Source organism: Stigmatopora argus, chromosome 4 (genome assembly GCF_051989625.1).
Source record: "Stigmatopora argus isolate UIUO_Sarg chromosome 4, RoL_Sarg_1.0, whole genome shotgun sequence".
Lineage (NCBI taxonomy): Eukaryota > Metazoa > Chordata > Actinopteri > Syngnathiformes > Syngnathidae > Stigmatopora > Stigmatopora argus.
In genome coordinates this window covers 18130662-18147560 of record NC_135390.1, presented here as the reverse complement: position 1 = coordinate 18147560, position 16899 = coordinate 18130662, and the positions used below count along the sequence as shown (strand labels likewise).

At 39.6% G+C, this 16899-nt stretch overlaps 1 protein-coding gene across 6 annotated transcripts in view; it reads left to right on the top strand.

Moving 5' to 3' along the window:
- Positions 1-16899, top strand: part of LOC144072641 (BAR/IMD domain-containing adapter protein 2) — a 26187-nt gene extending 9288 nt beyond the window's left edge. For all 6 annotated transcript variants that reach the window (XM_077597775.1, XM_077597776.1, XM_077597777.1 and 3 more), the window contains 15 exons: positions 1037-1197; positions 3186-3327; positions 4078-4153; positions 4237-4323; positions 7286-7347; positions 7429-7500; positions 7575-7712; positions 8636-8788; positions 9617-9793; positions 9861-10392; positions 11591-11792; positions 11891-11980; positions 13456-13615; positions 13695-13735; positions 14976-16899. In XM_077597775.1, coding sequence (XP_077453901.1) covers positions 3280-3327; positions 4078-4153; positions 4237-4323; positions 7286-7347; positions 7429-7500; positions 7575-7712; positions 8636-8788; positions 9617-9793; positions 9861-10392; positions 11591-11792; positions 11891-11980; positions 13456-13615; positions 13695-13735; positions 14976-15048 — 1911 coding nt within the window. In that variant the 5' untranslated portion in view covers positions 1037-1197; positions 3186-3279 and the 3' untranslated portion in view covers positions 15049-16899. The remainder of the gene's footprint in view (positions 1-1036; positions 1198-3185; positions 3328-4077; positions 4154-4236; positions 4324-7285; positions 7348-7428; positions 7501-7574; positions 7713-8635; positions 8789-9616; positions 9794-9860; positions 10393-11590; positions 11793-11890; positions 11981-13455; positions 13616-13694; positions 13736-14975) is intronic.

The following is a 16899-nucleotide window of genomic DNA, read 5'->3' as shown; positions in this document are numbered from 1 at the left end:
AATATTTTTTTTTTTTAAATCAGTTTTTAAATTTACCATTACCGATGGACTAAACTGTTTTATTTGTGTATTTTACTCATTTTTTTGTGTATTTTGCAGTGTAACTAGTCTGCACATTTTGTTCTCATCTAAATGCGAACTACTTAAACACAGTCTCATTACTAGAATTCCGAGCACGTCTAAAAGGGGCTTAACGGTGCATTCATTCATTTTCCCAACCGCTTATCCTCACAAGGGTCGCAGGGGGTGCTGGAGCCTATCTTAACTAACAATGGGAGACCCACTCTGAATTGGTACAATCACACTCCCACTCATAACTAGAGGCAATTTAGAGTCGTCAACCAACCTGGCATGCATGTTTTTGGAATGCGGGAGTAAACCGGAGTACCCGGAGAAAACCCACACAAGCCCAGGTAGAACTTGCAACGTGAGAACACACCTGGGATTGAACCTTTGACACCAAAACTGTGATGCCAGCGCGCTAACCATTCTCTGGATTAACAGTATCAGTCCAAAAACAATAATTACAAAAATGAGCCCACTCATCCAAATGTAACAATGTGACTGTAAAAAAAAGAAAAGAAGCAAAGGCCGCCTCCTTCATGGCTTGGCCACGTCCAAGCCATGAAAAAGTTGAGATGAAAGCTTCCTCCGCCTTGTTTGCATGCAGCGAGGCCTCCTCCTGTCCACCGTGTCTTTTAGGGAGCAGGAATGTGTGCTACTCTAGATCTATGTAGGCCATGCCTGTGTTTTACTGCACCCGGGTTTTTGTCGATTGCCCCCCGCCCCCCTTTTTTTTGGCTTAAAAAGTCCAAGTCATTATTCTCCCGCTGCTATTCAGACCAGGTCCTGTCAGCTCATTGTTATTCAGGCCCAGCCAGAGCTGGTTTGGAGCTCCGCTGGGGAAAGATGTGCACGTTTGCGTGGCGAGAGAGAAATTCGGGACACTTTTTTCCCTTTTTTTTTGTTAATCGGCTCAGTAATGAGGAGAGGTACTGAACGGCACCAAATATCTGACCTCCATTCTTGTCCACAGGCCAGCGAGAGAGAGAGAGAGCATGTGAAAAAGGGGTGGAGGGGACTGGAGATTTAGTGGCCTGCCCAATGAACAACCCCCCACTCACTAACTCGCCGAGGCAAGAAAAGAGAGGACTGGTCATCACCGCTCGCCTCTTCCGACAATGAGATGAATGCAAGGTAGCTATTAGCGCCCGAATGCTTGCTTTTCAGTTTTTCTCTTGTGCTTCTTTATTGTTTTGCTCCAGTACAATCTGAGTTTCTCTACTTGTTGTAATGGTTGGAATGTCATAGAGGGTAGGGATCCCAACTTTTTTTTTGGTTTGTTTGAGGTCAAAAAGTAGCACATTTTTCTCTGTCATGAATGGTGATCGATGAACCAGAGTTGGGCTAAAAATGAACTTTTTTTTAGTTTTTATCAAGCACTTAGTGATGTTGACTAATTACTGTTAACTAGATTAGTACTGATGGCAATAGACATCCATTTCATTTGAAATAGAAGAGTTTGGTAGCAAGTTTCTTAAGCAAGTAATCATGTACAAATCTGGTTTGCTAATATTATTAGCAAATAGTCTTCTTTCTCTTTTTATTTATTTATTTTTTTTCAAAGAGAAAGACAACAGAAAGTATTCTCTTTTTAACATTTTTTTTAAATTTCTGGTAGCAAAAAAAGTGATACCACATTTTAGGCTAACGGCCATTTTCAGTGTCTTTTTATTTTAAATCACATTCGGTATTACCTTGTTTTGTCAATAGCCTAAAATAAGCTAGCTTGGACAGCTTAGGCTAATGAGCACTTTCAATGTTTTTTTTAAGTCACCTGCCTTACAAGCTAGCAAAACTTTGGCTTTTGACACTTTTTAGACGTGATTGTCAAAAAGTCCAATCTATTTTTAATGGGAAAGTTGCAGTTAAAAATGCAAATATCCTTAAATAAAAAGTAATAAATAGTTAAGTAGTAAATACAGAAAATGTATTGAAAATAATATAAATTAATTATTTAAAAATCTGTTTAATGAAAATAATTCCGTATGCTCCCCAAAAATATTTAAGTTTTGAAACATTATATTTAAAATGTAGTTTCATTTTTTAAATATCTCCAATTTGTTTCAAATGTTTTTAAATAAATTTTTAGAAATGCATTTTCTCAATTTTTAGTTGTAATTTTCAATTAAATACTCTCCATCTAGGACTATATTTAACTTTTTTCATAAACAACTCAACAGTCCCTTTTTTTGTTAAATTTGAATTCCGACATCATGGGGTTAATGACATGAATTAATTGCAGCTGTCGGTTCCAAGTTAGGAGAAGGAGCCTGGTGCTCGTAGTTCATTTGAAACTTGTTTTCAATATTCAAAACCTTTTTTTTGCGGAATTTCATCTTTCCACAAACACTGTCTATTCAACCAATCAAAATGTTAGCTAGAAAAGGTAGCCTTTTTGCCTCAAATGCACTAAAGTGCATCGATTAGGACCGCCCCCTCGCACCCCGTTTCACATTTAAAGAGGCTCAAGCACATGAATGCATCTTCTGTGTTAGCGCCCAACCACCTGCAGGCTTTTCCCTCTTATGCAAAAACATTTCAAAACCCTTCATCGAAAATCTGTAGAGGGTTTCTCTGCCTAAATTATTATTTTTTTGTTTCTTTTCCCCCCCTCTGTCACACAAAAACAAAAAAAATACCTGGGTGGCCCTAATGACCAAGAGTCTGGGGCTGTGTTCTTTTTTGTGTGTGTGTGTGTCACGTAGCATTAGCCGATCTGGGTCAACGTCTTACCTTGTAATCTCCCTCGCATAATAAATGTAATGTTTGCTGATATTTTTTTTTGGGCCACCGAAACCAGACTGGATTTTGGCTTTTTGGGGGGGCTGGACACCTGCCGGTGTTGCTATCTCGCGTCATATTTTCATTAGCGTGATAACGTCCAAATCGTCCCGGGCCGGTCTGGGAGGACATCCGTGAGAAAATATCTGCTTTCCGTCAAGGGCGACCGCTCATATCTTGACGGGAGGTCGCGCTGACCTCTAAACAACCTTTCGTGGCTTTTTTATCGCGGACTTTGGGCGAATCAGATGCAGTCGTTTCACACGTTGGAATAAATGTGATGACTCCCTTTTTAGGAATTCTCCAAGTCATTGTATCTTTTTTTAATCACTTGTGTTTAGAGCATCCTGACCAAGAAGAAAGAAAGAAAGAAAGAAAGAGTTCCACAAGTGAAATAAAACCCACGCAGAAGAGTGAAGATATCAGAAAAACAAAATGTCCCGAACGGACGAAGTCAACAAGATGACGGAAAATGTCTATAAGGTATGAAATAACAAACAGTTGACTCATCACATAGTAGAAAAATTATTAATTTTCTAAATTGGAGGATGAAAATGAAAAAAAATATTGTTTTTTTTTCCCCAATAGCAAAAACAGATGGTTTTAAAAGTATATTATCAGCATTTTTTAAAATAAATAAACTCATTTAGTTATTTAGAAAGTCAAATTTTCTTATGATTTAATATGAATAAAAAGTACATGTACATATATTAATGAAAACATTTTAAAAAATATATATTTATTTTCTTTGAAAGTAAAAGCAGATATTTTTAAAAGTTTACCACCAAGATCTGCTTTTCATCCACTTTTTTTTAAAATGAATACATTTAATTTTGACAAAAATATATCTTTTCTTTCTGTTTTATTATAAATTAATAAATAAATGAAATAAACATGCATTCATGAAAACATTTTTTTAAGAATATATTATTTTGAAAAAAGCTAATATACTACTTTATGAAAAGATCTAATGTGTTAATTTTATTTTTTTAAATGTTAAGCCTTTTTTTAATCATGTCTCACAACAAGTAATCGACTCATAACAATCCATTAATTTCATAATCCATCACTCACTTCATCGTAAGCGCATTGTTGTTACTATTGTTAATTTAGGCTTTATTTTTGCGCCTGATTGAGTTTGACTTTGATTTATTTAATAAGGGACAGCACATATTAATGAACATATTCCTATTCATTTTAACGAACATACGTATGAATGATGTTTCCCAACAGGGCATTCTGGACCACTTTAACCCCAGTTTGAAGAATTTTGTCACCATGGGCAAACACTACGAGAAAGCGCTGACAGGTCAGTCCCGCCCGAATCCACGTCGCCGTCATCGATCGCCAAAGCGCTCATCGTCACCATCCCCCGTCCCCCGCCTCCCGCAGGAGTGACGGTGGCTGCCAAGGGCTACTTTGACGCCCTGGTCAAACTGGGAGAGCTGGCCAGCGACAGCCAAGGCTCCAAGGAATTGGGTGAGCGAGCTCGGGGGGGCGTGGCCAAATGAGTTGGTGGAGATGAAGACGCCGGGGGAAATGTAGCCGGCGAGGAAACGCGGGGGAAAAGGGAGAGAGAGAAAGTGGACTCATTGTTGGGAGATTAACAACACCACATGATCTCATTGTGATGCCCAAAACAGCGGGGGAGGCAGGGGGGTCGTGTCAAGAGGGCGACGTGCCAGCCGCTCGCCGCATACCGCTCGCCCGCCGCCTTGTGTGCGTGGCCTCCGTAGGGGTGGAAATGTAAATAGTCCAAATCCCCAAGAAGGTCACAAGTACACATTTTCGAGGGATGCGAAACCAAGTAGGACACATACCTGTCAACCTCTGCCAATAACTGCCCTTATAAATGATTATGATTCCCCTTACAAACCCCCAAAAACCCTTACTGAAGCTTGGAAGTTTCTAGTTCAGGGGTGTCCAAAATTTTGCCTGTGGGGAACATTTTTAGAAACATTAAAACTTGAAATCCTTCCATTTTTTGTCAGAAAAAAAGATCGGAATCGGGTAAAAAAAAAAGGGGGGCAGGGGTTAAAATGATTGTTTTTGTATGAATGCATACCTGTCAACCTCTGCCGATAACTGCCCTCATAAATGATTGATTCCCCTTACAAACCCCCCAAAAACCTTACAAACACCGTACGAGTCGTACGGTGTTTGTAAGGTTTTTTGGGGGTTTGTAAGGGGAATCATAATCATTTATAAGGGCAGTTATCGGCAGAGGTTGACAGGTATGCACTTATGGAGTGAGTTTTTGAAAGGTAGCGGAAGGGATTTTTTTTTTGTTCCTCATTTTTTTCATGATAAAAGCACCTCTTTTTGACCAAAAATTGTCTTTGGTCAAAAGTAAAGTCTTGAGACTTGCAATCCCTTAATAGACTTTTTTTTGGTCATAAAGAAATGTTTATCAGCAATTTTATTTTCATAATGTTTTATTTTTTAGGGTAGTTCTACACCTCTATTAAATCAGGCCTGTCAAGTCACGTTGTCGTTGGGGATGTGTCCGCATACCTGTCAACCTCTGCCGATAACTGCCCTTATAAATGATTATGATTCCCCTTACAAACCCCCAAAAAACCTTACAAACACCGTACGACTCGTACGAGTCGTACGGTGTTTGTAAGGTTTTTTGGGGGTTTGTAAGGGGAATCATAATCATTTATAAGGGCAGTTATCGGCAGAGGTTGACAGGTATGCGGACAATAAGATTACTTGCGGACATTTATTGCCATTGTTTTCATTTTTATAGTACATGCCGTTCGATAATGAGTTTAGTGAGATTAGTAATCGTGTGAGATTAGTTGAGTAAAACTCATTTTCATACAATCACTATTAAATTGGAGTCTGAAAATTAGATTTGGCAAATTAGATTCATTTATTTAGTTTTCATACACATCGTCCAATAATAATGAGATTAATTGCGCTAAACTCATTTGCATACGATCAATAATAAATCAGACTGGTATGAAAATGAGATTCATCGTGAGATTATGTGCAATTCATCTCATGTTCATACACAATCCAATAATTTTTCTTGTTCATGAAAAGGGAAACATTGCCAGATTAATTGCGTTTAATCTAATTTACAGACGCTTAATCCCATAATAAATTGAAGATTATTCACACGAGATTAATTGAGCTTCATCTCATTTTCAAACACAATCTAGTAATTCATTTAAAAGTAGTATTTGACGCCATTTTATTTTGAAAATGCTGCACTATTAATGATACATTCACTCTTATTCATTGTGTTGAATTTTCTGAAGAAAAATAAAAACAACGTTTTTATTTCAGGTCATATTGTGCAGCTATATTTCAAAATCATTTGAAATCTATAATTTGACATGTCTAAATGGGCTATTTTAGTTAACTAGACTTTGCTTGGGTCCATGAATGAGTAGTATCACTATTAGATCATGAATAGTTAGTGTTTGTGAAAAAGCTCACGTGAATTGGGTCACTTGTACGATGTGTTAGACTGCCGTAAATCTTTTTAAAAAAAAAAGGCGTTAAAACTTAGGCACTCTGGACCGAGAAGATTTATTACCAATCCAGCTAGTTTGCAGTGCATTTGGGTCATTCCACAATAGGAGGGCATTTCCGCTTCAAACATCTATTTTTCTGTTCCATATTCATTAGCAATAATCAAGAAAAAAAAATTATTACACAATTTAATTGCCAAATTACAATATTTTGCAACAATCACAATTAATAATAATCAGACATAGGCTTTGTCATCATCATTGACTCGACAAAAGCCTAATTGTCATCATACCCAGAAACTGCGTATGACGAAATTGGTAAAGGAGAGCATAGAGCCGCTGCACCCGTGCGCGCCGCCATCTTGGTCCTCAATTAAGGGTTGGGGCTAGCTGTTAGCGATCCTCAAAAGGACAAACTTGTAAATAAAGCAAAAATTGTCATTTCTGGGGGGTTGATTTTGGGGGGTTTTCAGCTCACTTGTTCATTTTGGGGCATTTTGGGGTCACTTCCAGTCAATGCAGTTGACCTACATGGCTAACTGTTAGCTAGCTAGCTGTTAGCGCTCCTCAAAAGGACAAACTTGTATGAATAAACCAAAAATGGTCATTTCTGGGGGAGGGAATTGCTTTGGGGTGGCCTTTTTGTTGATTTGGGGGGATTTTCGGGTCACTTGTTCATTTTGGGGCATTTCAGGGTCACTTCCAAGTCAATGAAATTGACCTACATGGCTGTCAATGGTGTCTATTCACTATCATTGGTATCCAATAGCCACAATACAAATAAATAGATTGGAAATGGATTGGACGTTTAATGTCGTTGATGGTGGGCAAGTGGTTCAATGTCATTAAGCAGACTCATTTTTTATGAGGAAAAAAAAACACAATCAAGGCCGTTTTTTATAATACATGTACACACGTCAATGGGGGACAAATGAGTTATTTGCTATGTTTCGCAGGAGACACGTTGTTTCAGATGGCCGAAGTCCACAGACAAATCCAGGTGCAGCTGGAAGACGTGGTAAGACAACGGAAGACAAAATGTGTCCATAACAATGGAAGTAATTAACGGCAGTCCATCATTTTGTGTCTTCTTCAACAGCTCAAGTTGTTTCATTCCGAGCTGCTGGTCCAGCTGGAGCAGAAGCTGGAATTGGACATCAAATACCTCACCGTGAGAACATCGCCGATGGTTCCCGGTCGGACCAGAACGAACTAGACCTGTCTTTGTCCTCCCTTTTTTTTCAGGCCACGCTGAAGAAGTACCAGACGGAGCGTCGGAGCAAAAGCGACTCCATCGAACGCTGCCAGGCGCAGTTGAAGAAGCTCCGTAGGAAGAGCTTGGGAAGCCGTCACCCCAATAAATATGGTGACCGAGAGATGCAGGCGAGTACCCGATGCAAACATTCTTCTATTGGCTTTTTTGGACAGGCCCGTCGCCTTTTGTTTTTTGGCTCAAATCTAATTCATGTAGAATTTCAATCCTCCGGAAAACAAAGAATATTTGAGTTTTTTGCCCCCTTTTTAAAAAAAATAAAATACACTTTTTTAGGTTTTTTTTTTTTTATGCAATCATGAATGAAGGTATTGAATTTTGATTTTTGATTTTTAGGATTTTTAAATGAACAAGATGTAATCCAATTTAGAAATTTAAATATAAAAAGAAAATATTTACTATTTTTTTTATTATTATTTGTTGCTTTTTTTGTTTTGGTGAGATTTTTTTGATTAAATAGAATTGTTTGAAGATTTATTTTTATTTTTATTATTTAATAATACCCTGCGGCCCATGGGAGGATTAGCACAATGGAAAATGAATGAATAAATGAAATTAAAAATGAAATTTTTGGCCAAAAGTAAATACAATCATTATGAAAAATAAAAATATATTTTTTTTAGGTTTTCGGTTTCATTTGAAATATTGTTTTAAATGAATATAATTTAAAAAAAGACTATTTTTAAAATCTATTGTTTCTTCTAAGTTGAAATAAATGTAAATAAACAAATAATAATGAAACAGAACTGAATATACACTTCTAATTCGCTTAAAAAATGCAAGAATACATTATATAATTATGAATTAGTTGGTGAGAAATAAACAATTGAGCTCGCGTGGCAATCGGCATTAGCCGATTGTTCCGAGTGACGGATCGCCGGGGTTTATTTGCTTTAAACGGAAGCCGAGCGGTCTTATTTTGGAGGAAAGGTCAACACGGTAGCGTTTTGGATGAGGCAGGAAATGACAACAATGCGCTTGAAAAAGGTCGCCTATCAATTTGGAGCCGACCGGATTCTGATTCTCTTCTTAGTTTGTGGAGCTGATGAGTCGGCGCCAAGTGGAGTTGGACACGCTGGTCGCCACGGGTTACAGGTCGGCGCTCACCGAAGAGAGGAGGAGGTACTGCTTCCTGGTGGACCGCCAGTGTTGCGTCACCAAGCTGCTCATCAACTACCATTGCAAGGTGGGGCGGGGCCTCTTGCGTTGCGTTATCCTACCGAGGGGTCAAACTTGAGGTTCCGCTTGGGCTTGGGGGAGGACTGGCGTGCGATTTTGTGGAAGGACCGTATTTTACGGACTATAAATCGCCCTTATTTTACATGGTTTCGCCGGGCTTGCGACTAATACTTCAGTTTTTGTTTCTCTCTGACAACGACAGCCTGTTATGTTGTTGTTTTTTTGTTTTAGGTTATAGTTATCTGAAAAACATATGTTAACAAGTTTCCGATCAAATTAAAAATTGCCCTTACAAAATGTGAGACATTTTCTCGCATATAAGCCGAATTTGTCACTCAAAAAAATGCTGACTGAATCAAGGGTCCGGCAACAAAACAAGGTAAAACAACACGGTCTACGCATCAATAAAAGCCAACAATGGCCATGAGCAGTTTCACTGAGCCGACCTGTGAGTGTAGAAGAGTTTGTATGTACATGCGTTGTCCCTTTAAGAAGCTACATCCGTCAGGGTCTTAACAAGTTCTCCAAAAAAAAACAATAAAAGTCCGGGAAATTTGGAGCTTTTCTTTAGCCTAATAATTAATAGGGCATTAAGTATGACTAAATAATAATTCGCAGTTTGTATTTAGAGAATTTGAGCAACAATTTTAAATGGTAATTATCAATAACCTTCCGGGCGACCAAACGTCCGGCGACCAAACGGCCGAGTACCCCGTCTTATAGGCCAAAAAATCCGCAAAATGTGTAGTGGTGACTTAAAATGTCTTAAAGTTTAACGTGTGAATAAAATGTCCATAGTCCTGAAAAGGAGCCCAATTGATTCTTCCGTCCGCAGGTACGGGAGCTCCTATCGCAGAAGCTGTCTTCGTGGCAGCAGTCGTGCACTCAGCCGACCAAGCTGCCGGAACGGGCGCTCAACCTGCTCCGCCACACGGCGCCGCAGACGTCCGGAGCCGCCGGCATCGCCGAGGTCCTCCGACACACCAAGCTGGGATCCGTTCCGTCGGAACAGGTCAGACCACGTCGACAAAGCGCCGCTTTCCCTTCTACCGTGGCTCAAACGGACTCCGAATTTACAGAGGCTGTCGGTTCAAGAAGTCCCGCCTCTCTTAAACGGCGACCGCTCGCAGCAACAAGAGCGAGCCCCCCCGTCCTCGTCCTCCCGGGCCGAGGACGACCCCCGGGGCTCCCCCCGGACGTTCCGCCCCGTGCCCGCCACCGAATCCGCGGGCGCGTCGCCCCGGCGCGGGCGCTCCCCTCCCGCCGACTGCGGCGCCCCCTCGTCCTCTCTCCCCGCGGCGGCCATCACCGGCAACTTGTCGCCGAGCCTCATCCCCTCCACGGTCATGTCGCTCAGCCAGGTGTCCCCCGGCGGCGCTTCCTCGGAGGGGGTCACCGTGGCCATCGCCCACGGCGTCCCCCGCAGCCCCCCGCTGCCTCACAGCGCCCCCATGTCGAGGGCCGTGACCCCCGTGCCGCTGGGGGCGGGGGGCAACAACACGCTCCCCTCCGCTCACCCGTGGCTGATGAAGTCTGCCGAAATGTGCGCCACGGCGACTCTCCCGCTCCCCAAGAGACCCGGGAACGAATTCAAGCCGGGCGGCTTTCAAGGTGACCATCCAAATGTCTTTCCTGTCTTATCCTTCCCTTCAGTCGCACTATTGGCATTTACTCTATCAAACCTTATTCTTTCCTGTCCACCCCTTTTTTCCTATCAGTTTTCTGTTGTGGCTTGTATTTGCTCTGCATTTTGTGTGGCCCGGGAAAGTAAATCATGAGTGAGGACTTTCTGTTTTAGGATCAAATTAAACAAACTGGGATTTTTGGGGTCATAGCAGACCACAAATAAAACTTTTTTTAAAGCCTTAAAGATGAAAAACTCTAATTAGCTCATTAAAAAAATCCTGTTATCCTTCTCAAAATGTCTTTTACCTAATTTTTGTCCTTGGTTATATCAGTATTAGGATCAAATTAAAATGAAGAGTATAGATGTATATTAAATTTCCTGATTTTCCCCCTTTTAAATCAATAATTGTAATTTTTTTAATCATTTTTTCTGTTTTTTTAGTTCCAAAATCATTTTGTAAAATCTAAAAATATATAAAAAAGCTAAAATATACATAGTTTTAGATCTATAAAAAAAATGAATATTCAGGGCTTTTAATCTAGTTCTTTTAATCCATTTATACAAAAAAATCTAAATATATCTAAAATGGTTTGACCCACGTGAAATCAAGTTGACGTTAAAGCGGCCCGCGAACCAACACGAGTCTGACACTCCTGCCCTATAGGGTCTTCCCTGTACCACCTCTTTTTCCCCCCTATCAGTTAACTAGTTGTTGTACCCCTTCTATCAATTGCTGGTATATGAGCTACATTGGAGGGATTTTTTATTTGAATTGGCAACGAGTTACCACAAACAATAGTTTTGCTAGTTCATTACTCACCCATTGATATCGCAGTTAATTGGCTGAGAGAGAAATAACTTATTGATTGTTATTTTTTTAACTGAGTTTTACTATGTTGGCCCCAAATGTGCATTGTAAAAACTTGGAGAAAAGTTGATCCAGTCAATAGTCGGTTAGATTGGTTAGGCACGCTGGCAAAAAAGAATACCTGTTTGCTTTTCAGATGCCATTCGCTGCCGTCCTTTTTTTTTTTTTTTCATAATTCATAGAACGCAACATCTGCCATCTAAAACGGACCAAATTTGCTCAAAAGAGGACATTTTGCTGTATTTTTTTCCAGCTGTTTTCGCCATGCCTAATCTATAAATCCCATCTTTTTACCCTTTTTTTTTCTTACCCAGGCCCCAGAATGGGTGGACTCTCTGGGCCCACGCGCGTGGAAGCCATATTCGCTCACTCGCCGGGCGCTTCAGAAGTCGGGGGAGGCGGTGGTGCCGGAGCTGGCGCTTCCTTGCTGACCTTCCTGCCCGGCGACATGGTCACCCTGCTGATTTCTGAGCCGAGAGACGGCTGGCACTACGGGCAGAATGATCGGACGGGACGGTATTCCACACTGCTCCGAAAACGCCTCGAGGCTCCTCGATGACAAGAATCGGAGCCACTTTTCACCTTACCTGCCAACTTTTTTGGGTTTACCATAGGAAAGGCTGGTTCCCTTACTCCTACACTCAGCCACAAGCCAGAACGGATCACCTTGAGAGGAGAGTCAGCCTCGACCAAACGCCGAAAAGGTGCAATCAAATACCGTTAGGGCGCTGTTTCCCAACCACTGGTCACATGTTGTAATATTCCCAGAGAAAAATGGTCATATTACCAGGTCAAAATTGAAATATTATAAGGGTAAAATGGCAACATTACAAGAGAAGTCATTTTTAAAAAATATTATTTTAACCATAACGTAACCACAAAACTGCTTTTGCCGTCATATTAAGAGATCGAACTCATCTTGGGAGGGAAAAGTCATAACTTTACGACAATCAAAACAGTACATGACTTTTTTTGACATCCCGTAAATCGGAAGTCGCTGACTTATCGACGTATGTCGAGCGATTCGTAACTCGAGCGGACGTTTCCCATTGAAATGAATGGGAAAAAAAAATAATTCGTTCCAGCCCTCTGAAAAAACACCAAAAACAGGATATTGGATTGGAAACAAATGTTTTATTTATTCTAATTTGCCATCTATTAACAAAGTAACACATAACTAGTGGTTTCATAGTAATAAAATGTGTTTACTAGAACTAAAATTGGGCGGATTTCGCCGACGGTAGAGAGAGACGCACAGAGGGGGTTGGGGGCGGGGGGGATTTCGGGGGGACTTTCCACGACAACGTACTCTTAACGGAACAAACAAATTTAAATTAACTTGGATTAATATATACAGACACTCAAAAATATGTTTAATGTAACTTTTCACAAAACTGAATTCTAATTTTCTTTTAATCTTTTTTTACCTTCGTTCTGGCCAGGTTAGTTGTTTGCCACGCCTCCACCCTCACGTCCGCTAACGATGGGCTCTTTGCTGTTGTATTCCCTTCAAAATATTCCGAAAATGATGCACACAAATGTCCTCACAATAGGATAACGCACGACCACTTGCCAACGAGACGTAGTCTTGAATGAGCAATTGCGGGAGCTAACAGGCTAAGGAAGGAATAACACTGAAAAAATGCAACAGCTCAGCCTACCCACGTATTGATTGTGGGTAATGAAGTTTTATTCTGAGAAAGGGTGCCATTGCCTATCGGTGTTGTGTGCACGAATATACTTCATTACCCTGAAAGCCCTCTTTTTGCCTGCGCATGCGCGTTGTGCGTTTCCTGGTCGAAACTCGTCTGAATAAATCGTTCAGTCCTCGAAGATAGAGTAGTTATAAACGAAAGAGCTGCGCCCCAAAAAGACAGTGTGCTACAATGATAAACAGCCTCTCATGTCATGGCTACCTGGCTTTCTCGCATTTCGGAATTTTTCTCATATCTCGGGCGAATTATTCGATCGAATTTTTCATCGTACCTCGAGCATGTCGTAGGTAGAGCTGATCGTAGGTCGAGGTACCACTGTACATTGTAAATATAGGTAATTTAGAGGGGTTTTCTTGCCACGCCGCCTCTCCAAAACGGTTGGGAAACATTGCGCTAGATTACTCATTGAGCGCCACGGACACGGCTAACGGCTAGCAAGCGGCTAATAAAAGCTCTTCTTGCAGCTCTTTCTTCCTGTCCAAGGCCAACAGCACCAGCATGAGCCAGCTGGACCAGCTGGTGTCCCCCGCTCTCACCCCCGAATCGGAGGAGGACCGTTCCCTCCCCCCGCAGAGGATCAGCACCTTCCGCCCACGCCCGTACAGCATGGCCGACAGCAGCAAGGTCAGACCGGTACCGACCGGCACGTCTGTGAGGGAGTAATAACTTTAATAATATATTTTTTGTATCTCATTTACGACAGATCTGCGCGCAGTTGGCCGCATCTCCACCGTCTCCGACTAGGTATTTTGTTGGCAATGCAGAATGTCGAGACCACCAAATATTTTGTTTTTCCTTTGAACAAACATATCGTTATTATTAGACCGACATTCATTGGGAAGTCACAAAACCAACCGACTTAAATCATAAATATTATCGTAGTTCAAATATATCAAAAGCGGCAAGTTTTATTCTGTAGAACAGGGGTGTCAGACTCGGGTTGGTTAACGTCAACTCGATTTCATGTGGGCCGGACCATTTTAGATATAATATTTAGATATTTTTTTTTTGTAAATGGATTAAAAGAACTGGATTAAAAGCCCTGAATATTCAGTTTTTACATAGATCTAAAACAATGTTTATTTTTGCTTTTTTATATATTTTTAGATGTTACAAAATGATTTTTGAACTAAAAACACAGAAAAAAATGATTAAAAAATTACAATTATTGATTTAAAATGGGGGAAATGAGGAAATTTAATATACATCTATACTCTTCATTTTAATTTGATCCTAAAACAGAATGTCGGCACTCATGATTTACTTTCCCGGGCCACACAAATTGATGCGGCGGGCCAGATTTAGCCCACGGGCCGCCACTTTGACACGTGCCGTAGAATAAGGAATAGGTTATAGAACACTTTTCCGACATTATGAATATTCAAAATAGTCAAAGTAATGAGGTCAATAGGTCAAATTTTAAAAAAAATATCATTTATAGTGTCCAAGTTAGTTTTATTCATTGATTTTTATTTGTAATTGTTTTTTTTTTTACTTTTTAGTATTTATTTGTGTGTAGAGTTAAAGCTTTAACGCGAACAATTCACGTTAATGATTAAAGATGTCTTTATTTCTATTTATTTAATCTTAGATTCTGACAATTAGTCCAAGATTAACGTATTCATTTTATATCGTTATTAATTTTTAGTTATTCTTTACGGGATAGAGTTAAAGCTTTCGTAAACAAATACATTTAGTGGTTAAATATTATATCGTCAATTTCCGTGATGAGTGAAACCTTGAACTCATTTGTTATTTATTTTTATTTTTTTACTGAGTTTTCCTTCGATAAATTGCGCTAAATTTTTAACTGGATAAATGCCTAATCCAGTTTGACAGGGATGAATGGTAGCGACTACCCACAAAGCCCCTATTAAATTCAAAAGTAGTCCTTTGGTGCTTTTTGACAATTTGACAAATTGTCTCCTACAAAGTAAAGCGTATCAATGCACTTTTTCAATCCAGTTTGTATTTGGTGTTTCAGGACCAACCCGTTCGCCCACGTTCGTCTCCGAAGAACGGTCACCAACGATCGGTCGGCCCCCATCATCGAGTGAGACCTTCCTCTCTTTAGCTCGGATTATATTTCTAATTGGACGCCGTCTCCATCTGCGACTAAGAGAATAGAACGAAATTATTCCGTTGGGCGTCACGCTAAATTCATGACAAAATTTGCGTGGGATATGTTCATAAACAGGGGTGTCCAAACTTTTATCTCCAAAATCAAGAGCATTCAAGGCATGTTTTTAAGTATTAACTCATTGTGGGCCATTAATAGCGACAGATCCGGCAGATCCTTCCCAGTCAAAATGGATTGGACGTCTATCGCTGTCAATGGCAGCGATAGACGATCACTTAATGTCAGTTGAAATGGGTTTGATGTCAATCACAGTGAATAATTTAACAAAAAATAACAATAATCCAGAGGTAGAAGAATATTACACAATATTGACCTTATTTTTCTTACCGTTTAAGTGACTAGCTCCCCCTATGGTTAAAAATGCGAACTGAAACATGGTGTTAGATCAACTCAAGCTTCTTGTGGTGGCCATATTCCATATTTTCATCATAAGATGTAGTAGTTTGGACACCCCTACTCTAGAGGAAGACTAATAAAAACAAATATAGTTTTTTTTTTGGTGTATATGATCCATCTACTGTAATCAATATTTTTTCGTGATTTTGAAATTTTGATCTTACCTTATTTACGGGGTGGTGCTTATAGATCAATCATTATAATGCAGGACTGGCTCCTATGTTACATCTTCATGCGTATATATTCAAGTATTGTGCCTCGGAAACGGGTTCCAACTGGAATTCTTGCCTTAGTTTTCGTAGTTTTAAATTAATGTAATGCTTTTAGAGGTAGTTTTTCAGGATTTTTTTTTTTTTGGTTAAGGTTAGAATACTTTTAGGCCAGTCGTAAACAATGCTGCTTTTTGTTGTTACAAATCAACAATGTTGATGTGGAAAAAAAAAAAAGATTTTTTCGGGGTGTAAAATTCAACAAAAAAAGTGAATTTTATTTTGTGTGTAGTAAACTTGAAATGTAATTGTAGGTTAAGTATGATTTTTCGCGTGAGTGAAAAAACACAAATGAGGACGGTTGGGGTTAAAAGTTAACATCAGGACTATGGGGGTGGTTTTATTTTGAAAGGTTGCTTTTCTTATCTGGAAAAGAAAGTTGTAGACAGGAAGTTTGAAGACAAGTCTATTTTCGTTTATGGGTGTTTTTGATTCTTTTTCAGTCCCCAATATAATCATCACGAGGGCGGGATGGAGGAAAATGGGTATTTTGTACGGGTAAAAAAAAGTCTATCGGAAAGTGCCGGAGAAAGTTTGACGGAAAAGTTGAAAGTTGAGCGTGTGATAAAATATCGTCTTGCCTTTAAGTCTCCAAATGGGGAGAAATTTTGTTTGTTAAATTTAAGATAATGGGATTTTTGTTGTTGTCTTTTGTGGGATGATGGAAAATAACAACTCACATTTTTCAAATAGGGAGTTAACCCTTTAATGCTCAACATGGGTTAAAGTGACTCAACTGAGTTTTTATTTTCTAAATCTCTGCAATACGTTTTAATTAGTTTTGGGGAAATTCCTCATTTAATTGTTAAGATGAAGAAAAGTTTTTTTTTTTTACCCATGTGCATATTTTCACTTTGGTAGTTGGATTTTTACATCTTTACTATATTGATTTAACTTGTCGGCTGCCATTGATGGCGCGAAACGTCCAAAATAGATTGGACGTTTGGCACTGAAAGATGTAAAAGTTTTATTTTTTTAGATATTGTAAAACTCTTCTACCAAAGTGAATGTTTAACACCGCATACACACATTAACGATGTGAAATTTACACTGTAAAAACATCATTTCCTAACATGAAATTAAAAACAAATCTGTCAAGAAAA